This window comes from Tiliqua scincoides, chromosome 5, assembly GCF_035046505.1.
Source record: "Tiliqua scincoides isolate rTilSci1 chromosome 5, rTilSci1.hap2, whole genome shotgun sequence".
NCBI classification, from domain to species: domain Eukaryota; kingdom Metazoa; phylum Chordata; class Lepidosauria; order Squamata; family Scincidae; genus Tiliqua; species Tiliqua scincoides.
Window position 1 is genome coordinate 98,249,144 of NC_089825.1, and position 19,453 is coordinate 98,268,596.

The following is a 19,453-nucleotide window of genomic DNA, read 5'->3' on the forward strand; positions in this document are numbered from 1 at the left end:
AAGTCTATGAGGCTTTCAGCCCAATCCTATGCATTATTCAGAAGCAAGACTCATTCTAGTCAATAGGACTTACTCTCAGAAAAGTGTACAAAGGATTGCACCCTTCCTCTCAGGTAAATGTTCTCAAGAGTCTGATGTTTCTGCTGTTTTTCCTGATCTACATTTTAACTATGGCAGGGAACATCCTCATCATAGCCCTCGTTGTGACTAATAGTCATCTTCACACCCCCATGTACTTCTTATTGGGAAACTTGTCATTGTTGGAGATCTGCTGCACCTCCAACATCCTGCCCAAGGTCCTTGCTAGCTTTGCAAGTGAAGACAAAACCATTTCTGTTTGGGGATGTTTGCTTCAGTTTTATGTTTTTTGCTCCCTGGCCGTTACAGAATGTTGTCTCCTAGCAGTGATGTCCTTAGATCGGTATCTAGCCATTTGCAAACCGCTACACTATGCGATGATCATGAAAGACAAGGTATGCCTTAGCCTGGCAGCTGGATCATGGGTTAGCGGGTTCTCATCCATGTACGTCATGTTGTACCTTGTGTCAACATTAACCTTTTGTGGCCCCAATGAAATTGACCACTTCTGTGATCTTTCACCTCTCCTGGGAATTGCCTGCAGTGATACATATATAGTAGAATGGGTGTCTGTAATATTCGCCTCAATGTTCACTTTCCCACCATTCTTGTTTACACTGGCCTCCTATGTCTTTGTGATCTCCACCATCCTGCGTATTCCATCCACTGCTGGGAGGAAGAAAACATTCTCAACCTGCTCTTCCCACCTTGTTGTTGTTACCATGTTCTATGGGACCCTAATCATAGTGTACATGTTGCCAAACCACACGTTGCCACATGCTTTAAACAAATTTTTTCCTGTCCTATATACTGCATGTCAATCCCTTGATCTACATCCTGAGAAACAATGAGGTGAAAGAAGTGCTGAAGAAATCTGTTCAAAGTGTTCTTTATTTCAAAAGACTTCAGGGAGCCCAGTGTCGTGCCTCCCGAGTAGAATAAATTGGTGTGCATTAAAACCTCTGCTTTCATTTCAGAATTTGTGGTTATTTTTGGCCAACTCATATTTCAGTTTACCAAGTGTTCCCCCCCCCCCAATAATGCTTGGCCTTTTTTCTCATCTCCCCAACCTTGCAGAACTTGTCTTACATGATCTAATCAAAGAACTTCTGTGATGATTTCCTACTGCCTTTGAGGAACTTTATTGTCTTGTATTATTAATTTGCAATGGCAAAAACTTTGAGAAAGAAGTCATGAGTTGTGTTAGAAGCGGAGTTGGTTCATTTTTGTTCCATTCAATGCAGGGTCCTCAAGGCTCACAGTGTTGTGAATATAACCAAACCTTTCATCTTAAGTTGAAAATTCTGCTTCACATTCTTTCAATACAATAAAAGTACAGTTAAAGGATCAGAGTGATCTTGACCTCCTATCTGCCATTATGATAATCCCAATCGCCCAATTACAAGCAGGGAGACTGGAGTTTGTATGGCCTGGCCGGAACACGCAAGCCCCTTCCCTTGCAAGAGGATTGGTGGAGGGCCGTGGCTGGGGGGATCAGAGGTATTTTAAGGACACAGCCACAGCCCCCCTTTCTTCTTTGCTTGTGGGCACCGAGCGGACACCCATCCACCCACCTGTTAAGCAGTCTGAGTTTTACTGGTCGCCGTTTGGGGCTGGGTAGGAATTTTTTTGCAGCTTGTCAAGATTGGACGACGACAGGAAGTTTTTTCGCCTACCCCAGACTGCCGTGGGTACGGGGCTGCACCCCTATAAACATAATTGGTCACTTTATGTTGGCAGGTGGTGCGGTAAAGGTGTGCTTGGGACTTTGGAGTGCACTTTCAGACAGCACAGGCAAGGCAGAACCCAATAGCAGTCCTCAGTGGCTCAGCGGCACGAGGACATTGACTGGGGCCCTGACTGGGACCACGGGGGTCCTCCTCAGAGGCTCAGCGGCTCGAGGCAGCACAGTCCGCAGTCCGGCTGCCTTCCCCTTATGGGACAGACCTGGATGAGGTGCGTCGCCCAAGAACGGGGCGCAGCTTGGAGTCGGGTGCACATCCAGCCTGGGGGACAGATTTGGTTCTGGAGCTGCCCAGTGGTCCTGCCTCTGCACCACACAGGGGTTTCGCTGCCCCTGCAACTGCAGGTCTCAGCCTCCTTTCTGTATTGAAATGCTAATAAAGTGGCCCTTTCTCCCATGTGTGTTGTCTCAAGCGTTCATTGGACGGTGCCCAGACCAAGAGAGAGAATGCTTCCAAACACACTTTCAGAGAGCCCAGAATTTGACTTCTGCTTCAACAGAGAAGTGTGCTGGAGTGAAATTTACTTACTGAATTACTTGCTGAATTTATACCTCACTTTTTCTCCCCAAAGGGCACTCAAAGAAGCTTACAAGAATAAATCACATTAAAAACAATATAAAAATTAAAATCTCCCTAAAAAAATAAAAGAATAAGACAACCTTTAAAGATATCACATTAAAAGCCATCCAACAAAGAACCAGCAGCACTCAAGATTTAAAGAAAGGGTATAGCCATAAGATCCAATCAGAACAGTAGCCCAAATATCCAATATCAAAAAGCTCCGGACTCAGAAGGCTAATCTGAACAAAAAAACGTCTTTAGGCCATACTGGAAAGCCTCTAAGGAGGGAGCAGTTCATCAGCTGTGAACAAGGGAATTCCACAGGGTTCGTGCCAGCCTGAAATGGCTGATAGCATTCATTTGCAATCATGAAAACACAGAAGTCCAGTTTTTAAAACCAAATTAAACATTGCCATGTTTGAATGCAAAGCAAAGTAGGTGAAATGACAGGTTGGGTGGTCTTTAATTTAGATTTCCAAGTCTAAGTGGTCTAGTTAAGAAGCCCACTCTCCTGAGAGTGAAGAAGAAGCCGTGCACTTTCCAAGCTCAAGACAATGCTCAACGCTTAGATCCTTTGCTGCCTCCGGCTTCCTCCTTTTTCACTGTATCCTGCTTCTTTTCCCTCCTTTTAATGTACTTGAGGGAGACAGAGACCTCCCAGCATGTGAAAGCCCCCAAGCTTATGAGGAAGGAGCAGGCTGGCCAGATTGAGAGAGAGAGATGGAGCTGAGGTCAGGCTTATTTTTTTGAAGTATTTACCTGGAAGATCCAGGTTCAAATCAAATCTTGCGACCTTGGGCCAGTCACACTCTCTCAGTCTCACCTACCTCAGAGGGTTTTTGTGAGGATAATAGGAGGAGAGGAATTATGTACCCTGAGCTCCTTGGAGGGCAGGCAGTATAGAAACGTGAAAATCAATCAGTCCTGTTTCTCTTGTTCTTGATGGATGACCCAAAGAAAAGTTAAAAATTAAAATACATATTAAAATTCAAAATATGTCTTATAATATCATTTTAAAAAATAAGGGACATCCACATTAAATGACTAATTTAAAAACAAGAGTTAAAAACAACTAACAGTCAATCAAAATTGGCAGATAGGCGGCAACCAATGAGAGCTTAAAACAACAAAGGGAAGGCCATATTGCCCTCAGGGGGGAGAGCCCACCAGCCCAAGGAAGTGAGCTTGTCTGCTGTGATGGAGGTGGACTGAGATGCTGACATAACACCCCCCACCTGGACTCTGGAGCTCCCTGGGTGGACCACCATGAGGGAGCCAGACCTCCACAGTTCCAACAAACAAGGATGTGTGAATGTGGCGAAATGGGCAGGCTGCTGCACTGTGGGTCCTGTGTTACAAGCAACCTACTGGCCCACATACAAGTCTCCCAGCCAGGTGTGGCACTTTGTGGCTTTGTAGAGTATGAAATGCCCTGTCAGAGGTTCCCTTTATGTCTCCTCCTGCAGCTCATCAAACTGGTCAATGCAGGTTCTAGACCAGGGGTGCCCAAACCCCGACCCGGGGGCCACTTGCGGCCCTCAGGGGCTCCCAATCATGCCCTCGGGGAGCCCCCAGTCTCCAGTGAGCCTCTGGAGACTTGCTGGAGCCTGTGCTGGCCTGATGCAACTGCTCTCAGCATGAGGACGACTGTTTGACCTCTCACCTGAGCTGTGGGATGGGGGCTCCCTCCACTACTTGCTGTTTCATGTCTGTGATGCAGCAGTGGCAGTGAAGGAAAGGATGACCTTGCATTGTGCAAGGCCTTTTATAGGCCTTGAGCTACTGCAAGACCTTCATTCATTCATATACGTTTCATCTCTAATATATTCATTTATGTAAATTTATTCAAATTTTAAATGTAAATTAATTCTTTTTTCCCTGACCGTCAACACAGAGAGATGACATGGTCCTCTTGCCAAAATGTTTGGACACCCCTGTTCTAGACCAATCTCTAATATAGGGGTTCTCAAACATCTCGGGAGTAACACTCCCAACACCTTTGCAGCAACAGGATCCCCAGGATCACATGACTAACGGGGTGAAGGTGGGTGCTTTTACTTACAGAGGGCTGCTACAACATCCAGGAGCTGCGGGGAGCCCTGCACAGCCCTCTGCAGGGCTCCCCAAGTTTTAGAATGTTGAAAAAAAAAACTGATTGGAAACCACTTCCTGACTGTGATTGCAAAACATTCTGAGACTCGGGGAGCCCTGCAAGGCGCTCTGCAGGGCTTCCCGCAACTCCTGGACCTTGTGTCAGCCCTCAGTAAGTACAAACAGCCCCCCCTTTTGCCCCCATTAGCAATGCAATCCTGGGGATTGAGTTGCTGCTTCTCCCCTTCCTCCGCTCATGAAGGGTCCAGAGGCAATGTTACATGAGCCGGTGGGTCGCAACCCACCCATTTGAGTACCACTGTACTAGGCGACCCATTTTCATAATTTGTAGCCCTCATATTAGCAAAATGTTTGTAATTAATAAAGCTGCTGTTATTTCAATATATTTTAAATAACTTAAAAAGGAAACTTACGAATCTCAGTAAATGGAAAGAAACTCCAAGTTGTGCCTCATTATCCATTCCAGAAGACTTGGTGGATTAAAAAATCAGTGGATACTAAATCAGTGGAAAAATAGCTTAAGAAGATCTTCCAGGTTTCTTGCTCCTCCATTGTCACCCCAGAATGCATCGGTATAGACACAATATTGCATTCAGCCATTAGATGGGGTGAATAATGGAATCTAATGGAATGAAATTATGGCTGAATGTGGTATAGTGTCTATACTGATGCATTCTGGGGTGACAATGGAGGAACAAGAAATGCGGAGGTGGGTCTTTAAAGCTATCATTATCTCCAAGAAACATGTAACCGGTATGGTTTAACAGCACAAAAGTCGGAAAATGGAATTTATCGCTTTTTCCCTTGTTACAAGGCATTTAAAGGTGGACCCCAGTATCAGTAGTGAGTCAAATCAGTGGATGCCAAATCAGTGGTTAACAAGGCACAGCCTGTAGTTGGTTTGGAATCTTGCAATTATTTCTTAAAGCCATAATGAGCCATGATTTCCCCATTAGATCACCTATGGTGCATACGAGGCACCAGTCACAAGAAATAATTTTTTCTGTATATTGGATGGCACCAAGAGAAAGTATCTTGAACAAAGGAATAGTCTGGCTACTGCGACTTTTCAAATGGACATGGATCGGCCTCATTGTTTCAGATGATGATGATGATGGAGAAAGCTTTCTGCAGATGCTGACACCACTGCTGGCTCCAAATGACATTTGTGTGGCCTTCTTGGAAAGGACAGTGATAGTCATGAATCTTAATTTGCAACCTTTCATTCAGAATGTATACCATATGAAATCCACAATTCAACTGTCTGAAGCCAATGTGGTTATCGTCAATGGGGATTCTCACTCGTTGGGTGCTTTAGCAATAGTCTTATATGTTGCTGAATTTAAAGACAAGCTCCATATAGGGAAGGTTTGGATAACACCTCCTCAATGGGATTTCACCAGTGCTATTGATACTAATGGCTTCTGTGCAAAAACATTCCATGGGACTTTGTCCATCTCACCCTCAACCAATGCCGTGCCAGGATTCCAGGACTTCATATGTTCAAGCCTGTTAAGTCACTCACACATTTTCTCTGTGTTTTCTACAAAAGTGCATTCGGGTGGTGCTATGAGAAGAAACTAACAAATTGTCCACACTGTACAGGAGAGGAGAAGCTGGAGAATCTGCCTCAGTCTTGGTTTGAAATGGAGATGACTGGACAGAGCTATCCTATCTACAATGCCCTCTATGCTGTAGCATGTGCTTTAAATGCCATATATATGTCCAGACCAAAAACAATGCTCAACAGAGAAACATTCAAATCTTTGAACATTGAACCTTGGCAGGTATATCTCTACTGTATGAAAAAAAAAAGATGATGTACAGTGCCATCCCAAGCATGTTTACTAGGGAGACAGTTGCTGTTCCTTTGAGGCACTATAAGGGCTGTTTTTATAAATTTAAAGCTTATGTCTTTTACTGCATGCTTTCAGTCTGCTGCTACGTATTTTATCTTGTTTTAATTGTTTTTAAGTGTTTGTATTTTTAATGTTTATCTGTATATTTTAACTTGATTGTTAGCCGCCGGGAGAAAGGCAGAATACAAATCCAATAAATAAATAAATAAATAAATAAATGTTGAATTATCTGTATTCTATCACACATTGGGCCATTTAACCCCCCAAAAGAAAACACAACTGCCTTATGTAACAAAAAGTGAATTTGCTGAACTCAAAACTCATCAATAACACTGACTTTTCCAAGAACCAATGATGTGTTATTGTGACACAGCAGGCAACCAATAAGGTGCACAAATGCAGAGATGGGCAAAACCAGTGCAGCTTGACTTGAGTCAAGTTATGAGTCTCCACCCCCTTTAACTTGACTCGAAAAGGAGCCTGAACAAGCGGGCTTTCCGAGTAGCCTAGAGCATTCTGGGGACTCTAAAAGACTCAAGTCCGGAGTTTTTAGGTAGAAAAGGCAACTGCATCTCTGTGGACAAAAACGGAGCTGCTGGCAGGGTGTGTGTTTTTGTGTATGTTGTAGTTCTCATTTAATACTCCCCTGATGTCCCCATCATATCTGTAAACAAGGTGGGAGGGGGTGGAACAAACTGTGAGTGCACAGACAGAAGTGGCATGAGGGAGGAGGGTCACATGCAGTAGTGGGCAGGCTTACCAGTATGACCCACTCCTTTGCAGCTCTACTCATAAGTAGTTTCATTGTGATCAGTCATTCAATGAGCCTGCTGAAACCATGCCATTACTCCTGGATGGCTATGAATTACCACCACCACCACCCCCGCCACCTTCTTCCCTCAACTCGTCCAGGGAAAAAACCTTCTTCCAATTATCACTGGTTCCTTTAGAGATGGACAAGGGAGCCCACCTTCCTCCCCCCCACCTCCTTCTCAATGCAAAACCAAAACATTAAGTCTTCCCTGCCACCCGGCTGGAAATGCCCTCCTGCTTGCCCGGTGTGAATGATGGCCCCACAATGTCTTTCACAACTCAAAAAAAATAAGCAAGCACACCCAGACAGAGGCAGACTTGATTCTGCCTGCATGGGGACTCGTTTCCTAGTCAGGGGCCTCAGACTCACTACTTTTTTGACGGAATAGCCACATATAAGTCCATCCTGTATCTACTCTTCAAACAACAAAGGAATGTACCCAATTACAAGTGTTTTAAGAAAGGTGATGTCTTGTCTGTCATTGGGGGATTCACGGTAGAGTATGTCATCCAAATGGCCAACATTCTTAGCCACTACAAGTTTCCACAGGTATGTACATTCAGATGCATGAATGGGTGGCATAAAACTGCTCTACACTTATTATATTATTTGAGATTTTATCAGTGAATGCCTTTTTTTAGCTTGAAAAGAATTGCGAAGGGGCAATGCAATGCAACAAGTAAATTGTTTATACAGAAGAAATAACCATTTGAGGAGGTTCTTGAGATCTCAGTTGTATAGGAGGACATAACATGACTGATCAGCAACCCAGATGTGGGCAGAGAGACCTCCAGTTCTAAATAATAATAATAATAATAATAATAATAATAATAATAATAATAATAATAATAATATTTATCGGGGTCGCTGCCTTCCTCCCACCCCGACTTACCTGGAGAGGCTGGGGGAGGGAGACCCCACTGGCAGCAAAAGCCTCGGGAGGAGAAGAAGAAGCTGCCTGGACCCTAGGAATGCCTGCCCAGCTGCCTGTTCCACCAAACTCAAGGGAAAGAAGGGAGGCAGGGACCAGAGCCCCAGGCCCCTGTAAGGAAGTGGGAGGAGGGTGAGGGAGGAAGGGGGGAGCAGAGAGGGCTTCATAACGGAGGCCTGCGATGAGGGTGAGGAGGGCAAGGTGTGGAGCAGTTCCTGCTGCCCCACTGGTGAACACCACCCTCAAGAGACAGCGAGGAGGAGAAGGGTGCTGTGACCCCTCCCTCTGGTCACCCAGCTGAGGCTCCTGAGGCACTCCCCTCCACCCTTCGTTAGGCCTCCACTGCCTTGCTGGGAAGGCCTGGGAGGCAGGGAACCAAGCTCCATGGACGACATCCGCCTCGCCCCCACACGAAGCCTGACAATACTAATGTTGGTATTTATATACCGCCTTTCTTGGACATCAGATTTCTCCTCAGACTTTAATTCAAGGTGGTTTGCATAGCAAGGTTTTCCAAACCCCATGGGGACTTTTATAATAGAATAGTTCTGATCTTTCATAGAAAGCCTCATTACAGCTGAAATCCTTCCCAGTCTGGCCTCCCTCTGGCTGCTTCGCCTCCAATGCTACTTGACAGCAACTCCTCCCTGCCACTGATGGTCAACTCGTTTTCAACATGTCGAGAGCTCCCAGATACTTCTGGTTGTTCCGAACTGGTGTTCCCAGATCTTCAGGCATACAAGGCAGCAGCTCTACCACTGAGCCACACCTCCTGCCCTAAATATGCTTATCAGTGTATAGCACCCAGCTTTGTATCCCAAGAAAATGTGTCATAAATGCAACCAGTTATATACACTGTTCTTAAGCTTAAGCAAGCCAATCCTATCGCACTGATTTCAATACTGCTTAGTCATGTCTCATATTCTGGGATACAAACCATAGAGGTGATTTTATTCTTTAGAAAAATGGAAGCTTGAAGCTCGGCAAAACCATACCTTGGTCTGAATCAAATATGTTGCCCATTTCAGGACATTAAGTGATGGCTTGTGAACATGGTGAAAGGAAATGTGTTGTAACTCATTTGGAGCACAACCCTATGCATGACTACTCAGAAGTAAGTCTCATTGTGTTCTATGGGCAGTGGTGTAGCTAATGATTGTGTAGCCCAGTACTAAGCTCAAAATGTTGCCCCGGAAGTGATGTCACAACCGGAAGTGGCGTCACACCTGGGCTTTTAAAAAAGTGAAAATGGGGAAGAACACACCTCCTCCTCCAGCAGCTCACCACCCACTTGCTCTGCTGCCTCAGTGGCATAGCTAAGGCATCTGTTTGATACCTGGGATCAAATTTGTTTTTATTTTCTGGTTAATTGGCCACAACTTTTGATAGAATACAGATACTCCAGTGCAATTTTGTTTCATTGCATTCTGCATTAAATTACCTTTCCAGTGATATATAACATGATGGTATTATTCATACATACCAATATTTTCACAATTGTGGTCACTAGTGTCACGCTCAGCTTGTTGTCCCGCTAAAGCTTGATACCCGGTGCAACTGCAACCCCTGTACCCCCTTAGCTAAGCCACTGTCTATGAGGCTTCCTCCCAGGAAAGTGTGCATACAATTGCAGACTTACTATAATTTATTGATGGGAATGTATACAAAGATACATTGTTCAGTATACTTAGCATATCATTGATAAGCAAAAGTCTGGATTGTAATACATACTTTGGTTTGGAAAACGGTGGTTAATTTTCTAAGCTGTTCTTAGCCATGTTTTCCCCCATTAGATTACTTATGGTACGTATGAGAAACCAGTCACAAAAAATAATTTTCCTTCTCTATACTGGATGGCAATAAGGGAAGGTACTCTGCACACCGGCATAGTCCAGCTACTGCTGCATTTCCAGTGGACATGGATTGGTCTCATTGTTTCAGACGATGAGAGTGGAGAAGGCTTTCTGCAGAGGCTTACACCACTGCTGGCCAGGAACAGCATTTGTGTTGCATTCTTAGAAAGGACAGGCGTTCTCAAGGTTCTTAATTCCAATAGCACTCAAAATACATTCCTACAAAATATATTGAGGATACGCTCCACACTTTCATCCACTACAGCCAACGTTGTTATTGTTGACGGAGCCGCTCAGACTCTGCAACCGTTGGCAGTTGTTTATATGTAGCTGAATTTTTAGATAGACATCTTATAGGGAAGGTTTGGATCATGTCACCTCAGTGGGATTTTGTCAGCGCTGCTGCCACTGCAGGCTTCTGTTCAAAAACATTCCATGGGACTTTGTCTTTCACAACTACGATGAAGGCCGTGCCAGGATTCCAGGACTTCCTTCAGACTCTAAAGCCTAAAAAGTCACTTGCACGTTTTCTCTGCTTTTTCTACAAATCTGCATTCGGGTGTTGCGGTGATGGGAAAATTAAAACTTGTAAAAACTGTACTGGAGAGGAGAAACTGGAGAGCCTGCATCAGACTGCATTTGAGATGGAGATGAGTGATGTGAGCTACCGTATTTACAATGGTCTCTATGCTGTAGCACATGCTTTAAATGCCATATATACGTCCAGGCCAAAAACAATGCTGAACAGAGACACATGCAAACCTTTGAACATTGAACCCTGGCAGGTATATTCCTCACTGTATTGAAACGGTTATGTATGATGCAATCCCAAGCACACTTACTAGGAAGATAATTGGAGCACAGTGGAAATCACTTCTATGTAAACTTGCTGTGGATTGAATGGGTGGTGTGGGTGAAATCATGTTCCCAGGCACTTGGGGGGAGGCATATTGCTAAAGCTAAGCAGATCTGAACCTTGCACGACTTTGATGACTGACCTCTTGGATATCCCAGGCACATTGCTTTATAGCCCAAGCCTATGCATGTCTACTCAGATGTAAATCCATTGCGTTCAATGGGGTTGACTCCAAGGAAACGGCATAGGGTTGAAGTCTTAAGTTCCAAAATGTAAAAAAAAGCGGAATATAACAGGAACGTGTGACTCAGGTCGCGAGTGAGACAGAACTGCCCCTTTGTAGCCCATGGGAAAGTGCCACAGGTGTCCCACCTGCTTACACCAGAGGAGGCTCCCTTTACCCCCGAGAGAGCAGGGGCGAGGATAGCCTCCTCAGGTGTAAGAAGGCATGGCAACTGCAGTGCTTTTCCAAGGACAACGAGAGGGCAGTTCTGCCACACCTGCTGCCCCGAATCGCACATCCCTGAAATATTAATTTTCATTGTGAAAGCATCCACAAAGCTTCCTGGAAACCTTTGAGTAGAGAAACAAATTGAATACTTCAATAGGGCCCAATCCTACCCAATTTCCAGCACCAATGAGCTGCATCGTAGCCCCAAGTAAAGGAACAATTGTTCCCTGATCTTGACAAGGCCTCTGTGACTATCCCCCACAGGGTATAGCAGGATACAGAGCAGGCCCCATTGGCACAGATGCATCAGTGCTGCAAAGTTTAGATTGGGCCCATAGATGTGGAAATGTTGGATATGATGGTGAGCTGAGAGGAGAGGAAGATGAGGAAGATCTGCCAGGTGTATTCTAATAGTTTTTAATAAATGAAAAATGTTCTTTTAACTGGCACATCCCAGGTTTACAGGTGCCTTTTCTGATCAGGGGTTTGGTCATACAGTGCGCAATATACATTGAAGCTATCAGCTGTTTTCTGTTTTTGTCCAATCTAGATGCACTCTTTTTTGAAGAATGTCCACTTTAACAATGGTGCTGGCCATGAAGTCTGGTTTGCCAATCAGGAACTGTCTTCTGGACTTGATGTCATCAACTGGGTCACTTTCCCCAATCAATCCTTCCTTAAGATCCAAGCTGGAAAGATTTCTCCAAGTCAAGGGTTTACCATCCATGATGAGGCCATTGTGTGGAATAGCAGATTTCAGCAGGTAGGGTTAAATCCTTCAGCAAGGTCACCTCTTCATTTGCTTGGGAACATTCCTGAACATGAGAGCATTCCTGGAGGCATGCACTGCAAGCTATGGTGGGGGCAGGATTGAGAGGCCTTTAAGATGTAAAGGAGCATACTTTCCCCTGACCTCTGTATAGGCCCCCTGACAGCCTAGGGGTCTCCTTGTACCTATGCAGGCTCTATAACTGGTATAAGCCTGAGGAGAGCCTGACGGTGGGGAAGCTTGAAAACTAGGGGATAGGATCCGACATGCATGACTCCCACCAGATCAACCCCTTCCCTCCCTAACACACCTCGGTTTCTCCCCTATTGTGCCCTCTTACTCTTCCTTCTGCCCATGGACTACCCCTGCTGAAAACTTATTTGGTTTGGTAGAGTCTCCATTTGTGGCAGTGGCCAGACAGCATGCAACAGTGGCTTGGCGTTCGTGCTGCCAGAAACCGTTCTGCAATGTTGGAATGTGAGTCCTAGCAGTGCAGGGTGACCATAGTATTTTACTCCTGCAGCGCAATCCTATGCCTGTCTACTCGGAAATAAGTCTCACTGTGTTGAGTTGTGCTTGCTCCCAGGAAAGTGTTCATAGGATTGCAGCCTGACAGTCACAGTTGCCACTATAAAAGTCTTGTAGGAATGCTGCAAACATACCATTAGTACATATACCTAAAGTTTACATCCAAATGAACTTTAACCTAAACCCATACTGGGTCATTCCTGTCCTCTATGGATGCAGAATAAAGCTATTTTAAACATATTTACAAGGCACGTAGTCTGTCATGTTGATTAATCAAATACATCTATTGAGATAAAGATGCTAAATAAATATATCTATGTTGAGATAGATAACAAATAGATAGCCGGGGTTTGAGGTGGGACCCACCTTTTAACGAGTTGAAGCACCCTGAAAAAAGGATGGCTGTGGTGTTGGGCATTAAAAGACAGCTTCCAACTCTGTCCCAGTTTTTGACTCTTAGATGCTACCCCATTCAGAATCTAATTGCTATTGGGCACTGGCATACCTGGGAGGATAAAGGGGGACAAATGCCCTGAGGTGCCACCCCTCCAAGGCCCCCCACCACCATCCATACTCCCGCCACCACCCACACCCCCCCAACCGCCGCTTTAAGTTGCCCTTCAGAGGCCTTCAGGGGGTCATGGAAGCTGCACATGGTCTCCGCTGGTCCACCGGAGGCCTTTGAGGCACCTGGAAGGCTTTTATATGAATGATGAAAACTCAAAATGATGTTTAAAAGCTTTTATAAGGCCTCCAGAGGGCCAGAGGAGGTCACACGCAGCCTGGACAGGATGGTTAGGGGTCGCAACAGGTGGGAGGAGCATTCTGAAATCCTGGCCCCGAGCAGCACAGGGGCTAGGAATGCCAGTGCTGTTGGGCCTTTTCCCTGATGAAATAAAAGCATGCTAAGTTTTCTGCTAGTGGAAGGGCACTTTTGAACTAAAGCCAAATAGTGATGCATTTCCTCTTTCATTTGGGCTCTGCTCTGAACTGTTTTGAATCCCAGTAGGAAGAATAAACCTTACAGAAATGTGAGTATGCAACTCTCCCTGAAATAAAAGACAGCAGGAGTCTTCAACGGGTCACTGGCAGCAGGGGAGTTCTCTCTTGCTGGTCAGGATTGAGGTGAGCTCCTGCTCGTGATAAGCTGAAGTCCACGGAAAGGGAAGGATGATTGTGGTGTTGAGCATCAAATGTTTGCTTCAGCACTTCTCCCCATTCTTTATTCCTAGAATGTGCCTCGTTCAACTTGTGTTGAGAGCTGCCACATTGGACACAGCAAGACGGTTCGAGAGGGGGAAGCAATCTGTTGCTATGATTGTACTCCGTGTCCAGACGACATGATGTCTAACCAAACAGGTAAGCGGCAGTGCACAGATTTTCCAGGAAATATTTGCAAACATTAGTCTACCCTAACATACGCCTTTGCATTGGTCTGCTGTTCTCCAAAGACTTAAATCATGAGGCACTGATTCTTAAAATGCACACTGGTTGCAACAAGGGAGTCACCTTGAAAGACATCAGAGGCAGTCCATTACACAGTTAAGGGCACTTAATCCCACTGGTGCCTATCCCTTGCTGCATTTGGTCATTCCTTCCCCCGACCGTAAGCATTGAAGTGCTAACAAAGAAAATGGGGAATTCTTGTCCGACATTTACTTCCAACCTCCCATCATTCTTATGACTTAATAGAGTTACTGACACCCTGTTTGTCCTTTTCAGATGCAGTTCATTGCATCAAATGTCCACAAGATGAGTATCCAAACAAGAACCAAGATCAATGTATCCCCAAACAGACAGCCTTCCTAAACTACAATGAGCCCTTAGGAATCAGTTTGGTTTCCATCGCTTTGTCCTTTACAACAATGACAGTTTTGGTGATACTGATCTTTTTAAAGAATTGGAACACTCCCATTGTCAAAGCCAACAATCAAAACCTCACCTGCACTCTTCTCACCTCCATCCTGCTTTGCTATCTTTCCTCCCTGCTCTTCATTGGTGAACCTGGCAAGGTCTCCTGCCTTCTCCGACAATCGACTTTTGGCATCATTTTCTCTGTGGCTGTTTCTTGTGTTTTGGCAAAAACCGCCACTGTGGTCCTGGCCTTCATGGCCACCCAGCCAGGGAACAGGATGAGGAAATGGCTGGGGAAAAAAGTGGCCCACTCCATTGTCCTTTCCTGTTCCCTCATTCAAGTGGGGATTTGCACTGTATGGCTGTCCACCTCTCCTCCTTTTCCAGATGTTGACATGCACTCCCAGACTGAGCACATCATAGTGGAGTGTAATGAAGGGTCGATCATCATGCTCTATTCTGTCCTGGGCTATGTTGGTTTTCTGGCCCTCATCAGCTTCACAGTCGCTTTCCTTGCCCGAAAACTGCCAGATACTTTCAATGAAGCCAAATTCATTACCTTCAGCATGCTGGTCTTCTGCAGTGTGTGGATCTCCTTCATTTCTGCTTACCTGAGCAGCAAGGGGAAAGACATTGTCACCATGGAGGTCTTTGCCATCTTGGCCTCCAACACTGGCCTCCTGACTTGCATTTTTCTTCCTAAATGCTATGTAATTGTTCTAAAACCAGCTCTCAACTCCAAGCAGCTGCTAACAGAGAAAAGAAGTAATTAAATCAAATTCTAAGATGATAGTTGTTTTGCATGTTTTTCTCTCTACATTTTTCCATACAGTATGAATATTGGATCACAGCATATCTCATTTTTAACTGACCCAATTCTTTTGAATCCACAAGGTGGGGTGAAAAATCATTTCAGCAGCAATAGTTGCATCTCCTTGGTGGCTATCCAAGGATAATGTTAATATTGCAGGATAAAGACACAACACAGAAGTCAAAATGTTGAAAGAAGGAAATACATATTTCATATTAGAAGCATGATGCTGATGCAGCACAGGGTCACCGAAAGAACCCAAAGGTTTCCATCCTCTTCCAAGGATGGAAGAATCTTCTTCCAAGAAGTCCTTCCTTCACAGGAAGAACGCTTTTTCTAAGAAGAGGAAAGGAATCTTTGTAGCCTACTTAACTGTTGCGAGCTGCTGGAGAGTGGACGACGTTCACTCAGCTGGCTGCCCGGCTGGTAGCTCAGCTTGCCTACCTCCCAAGGTCGGAGCACACTCACTCCCGGCGACAAAGACGACACAAGGCAGAAGTCCTCCACCAAACGCCTCTTTACTATGTACAAGATATTTACAAGAGCAACAGTCCAAATAGTACAAATGGTACACGAATCACTGATCTCACTGGCGTAGCCTTCGGCACAAAATCCACTCTGCATCTCCCACACCTTTGCTAGCCCCTGCAGGAACTTATACTGGTGACAGCCAATCAGCATGAGGGAAATACTGCATAGTCATGCTGACTTGGCATGTGCTGCCACACACACACACACACACACACAGGGAATGTCACCTTGTGTACATCACCCGATATTGCATCAGCTTAGTTCCCAGGGTGCTGTGCTGGCTTAGTCTGGCCAAGGCTTCAGTCCTGCTACTATTCAGCCAGTAAATTACCTAGCAGTCCCAGGGATAAACCCTTGACACCCCTCCTAATTTCTGGCTGGATAGTTCCCTTTCAGACATCAGTACATTTGTTCACAGCACAGTTACATTTTCTTTTCGTGGGTACATTTTCAATTTTTCTGTTACATACATTTTATAGCTTGCTTATTTCATACGTCAGTATACATTCCATTTGTTCATTTCACGTTACAGTCATTTCATACATTCCTGTACAGTTTTCATTCATTGCGTTTCTCAATTTGTACACCTTGTATTGTTTCACTGGTCACGCTCCTCCTGGTGACTCTGGTGCTCTAACTCTTTTGCATAACTCTATCTTGCACTCAGGCCATGGTTTCCACCTGGCCTGCTCTACCAGCCCCTCCTGGCTGCATAGATAGAGCCGTTGCCCCTTTGTTTTGGGTGTGTGCTCTGCTGCCCTGCAGGCACTTGTGGTCCACAGACCTCACTCCTCTCCTTAAGGGCAGGACATTCCTTTTTTATGTCCCTTTGTTTCATTTGACTTTCTCCTTTAGGCATTTCACACAGCATTTTCACACAGGCATTAGGTATTGTCACGTTACAGACTGTGTCACACTTCATTTTGACATTATACCCGTACCTTTGTGGAGGAATTCCTATGTTTGCTCTTTGAGAGCATCTGGGTATTTCTGCCTGGAATTCTGACTGTACTCCTGCCTCTGGCTCAATTTTTGGCAGTTTTGGGGTTAATTCAGCACTTTCTTTCCTTTGGCCGTCCGGCCCCTCCTGCCTGCTTGCAGCTTCCTTATCAGCTTGCCGCGATAGGTTTCCAGCTGGCAGATCTGGCAGCAACACCGTGCTTTCCTCCCTGTTTTGTTGCCTGTCCCAACCTTCCGATTCATTAAAGGTTGCTGACCGAGAGATTGTCAGCTTGTGATTTCTATCACAGAATCTGTACGCTTTAGCCCCAGATTCATAGCCCAAAAACGTCAGTTTTAACGCCTTGTCCGCTTTTTTTCGTCTAAATTTGCGGGGGACATTAACACAGGCTGACACCCCAAATGTGCGCATGTGCTTCAGAGATGGGGGTCTCCCGTACAACACCTCGTACGGAGTCTTATTTATGGCGGATGTCCATAGACGATTTAACAAATAATTTGCAGTTAGCATGGCTTCTGCCCAATACCTCCTTCCCAGGTTTGAGTCAGCTAACAGCGCATGCATTTTCGTTTGCAATAAACCATTCCGTCTCTCAACCATTCCATTTTCAGCAGGCACGCCCCTATTAACCAACCTTTGGCGTATGCCTTGTGCTCTTAACCAGTTTTGCAACTCAGAGCACGTAAATTCTGTCCCACGGTCGGTTTGAAGTTCCCCAACCTTGTGCGCATACTTGCGCTCTACAAACCTCACCCACTCACAGATACGCTGACAGGTTTGTGATAACAGAAACTGAATCTGTGATAACAGAAACTGAATCTGCTAAAATGGTCAATTAGAACCAAGACATATTTTGCACCCCCGAAGGATTCTTCCAGGGGGCCGATGAGGTCAGCATAAGTCAGTTCAAATGGACGGGATGTTTGTCTATTACTCTTTAAATTTACAGGGTACGCCTTTGACTTAACCCTCTTGCAGGTCTGACAGTCAAGATAATTAGGGCATTCATCTAATTTTACGCCACAGGCATTTTGCACTGTTTTCTCTAGAACTGTGTAAGAAGGGTGACCAAACCTTCTATGCCAGAGATGGCAACAGCGATTATGGTCTGCCTCATTGCTACACAAGTTTGTGGCATTTACAGAAGGTGTACCTTCCAAGACATAGAGACCACCTCTTTCAGTGCCTTGTGCACAGACCTTATTACCCTTTAAGACCTTGCAGTGCCCATTTTGAAATTGCACACAATATCCCTTTTTGTCCAAAGCAGCGACACTCAACAAATTGTGCTTCAGTTGGGGGACATACAATACATCAGTCACGGACTCACCAAACCCTGGCACTGACACTGTGCCCTCCCCTTCAACCGGGGAGCTGAGTCCATTTGCCAGATTCACTGCAGCTCGAGCAGCTGGCTGCAGAAATGTAAATAGTTTCTTGTCTCGGGCGACATGCTGGCTGGCCCTGCTGTCGATCAGCCACTGGTGCTCACTTTCCTGCTCCACCACTTGGACCACCAAGACGTTGGAGCTCTTGTAGCCCCTCTGACGCCTCGTATCCTTCCTCCCTGTACCTCGATCCTTCAGGGAGGGACATGCACGTCTCAGGTGCGATGTGGAACTGCAGGCAAAGCAGCATTTTACAATCAGCACTCCAGGAACATCAACATTCCCTTGGAAAGCAGCCTCCCTCGCTCGGGATTCCTTGGCTGCCTGCCCACGCTCTTGTCGGTTGTCTGCCCGTTTCTGCTCCTCCTCCACCAGCCGGCCGGTGAGATAAGCAAGGGTTAGCTGGCTCTCCGGGAGAGCTTCCAGCGTCGTCACAAGCCTATCATAGGACTCATCCAGCGACGATAAGACGACAAAAACTTTGTGCAGCTCCGGAGACAAGATCGCTCTCTCGTCTAGTTCCGTAAACAACTGCCGCATGGCACGGAGATGCTCTGTAACACTGGTGCCAGGTTCTAATCTTTTACGATACAGCCATCTCGTTAGGCTGATTTTTGACACGGCAGAGTCAGAAACATAAACTTGGCACAGTGCATTCCAGCACTGGTGCGCTGACTCTATGCCGCGTACGTGGACTAATTGGCTATCTTCCAAGCCCAAAATAATAGTGGCCAAGGCTTGCTCGTTTGCAATGTCCATTTCAGGGCTTTCATCAAGCTGCACAGTTCGAACAACTTCCCACAGCGACTGTTTGATAAGATGCATCTTCATCTTAACAGCCCAGCCCATATAATTGCTCTCATTGAGCCTTGTCAGTGGATATGCTGGCACTGCAGCCATCTTTCAGGACTGTACACAGGTCTCTCACAGATAAACTTTGCTCTGCAGACTCACTGGGGTGCTCACAGACACGCTCAGGCAAGGGCGGTTAGATAGCAGCTGGGCGCTGGGCCCATAACCTGTTGCGAGCTGCTGGAGAGCGGACGACGTTCACGCAGCTGGCTGCCCGGCTGGTAGCTCGGCTTGCCTATCTCCCAAGGTCGGAGCACACACACTCCCGGTGACAAAGACGACACAAGGCAGAAGTCCTCCACCAAACGCCTCTTTACTATGTACAAGATATTTACAAGAGCAACAGTCCAAATAGTACAAATGGTACACGAATCACTGATCTCACTGGCGTAGCCTTCGGCACAAAATCCACTCTGCATCTCCCACACCTTTGCTAGCCCCTGCAGGAACTTATACTGGTGACAGCCAATCAGCATGAGGGAAATACTGCATAGTCATG

At 45.7% G+C, this 19,453-nt stretch overlaps 1 protein-coding gene across 1 annotated transcript; it reads left to right on the top strand.

The window, feature by feature from the left end:
* Positions 1–455: 455 nt before the first annotated feature.
* On the top strand, positions 456–15,133 carry LOC136652518 (vomeronasal type-2 receptor 26-like; the record flags this gene model as incomplete). Its single annotated transcript, XM_066629460.1, has 3 exons — positions 456–473; positions 13,790–13,916; positions 14,280–15,133. Coding segments are annotated over exons 1-3 (999 nt in total), but the record flags the coding sequence as incomplete, so codon positions are not given.
* Positions 15,134–19,453: the final 4,320 nt, after the last annotated feature.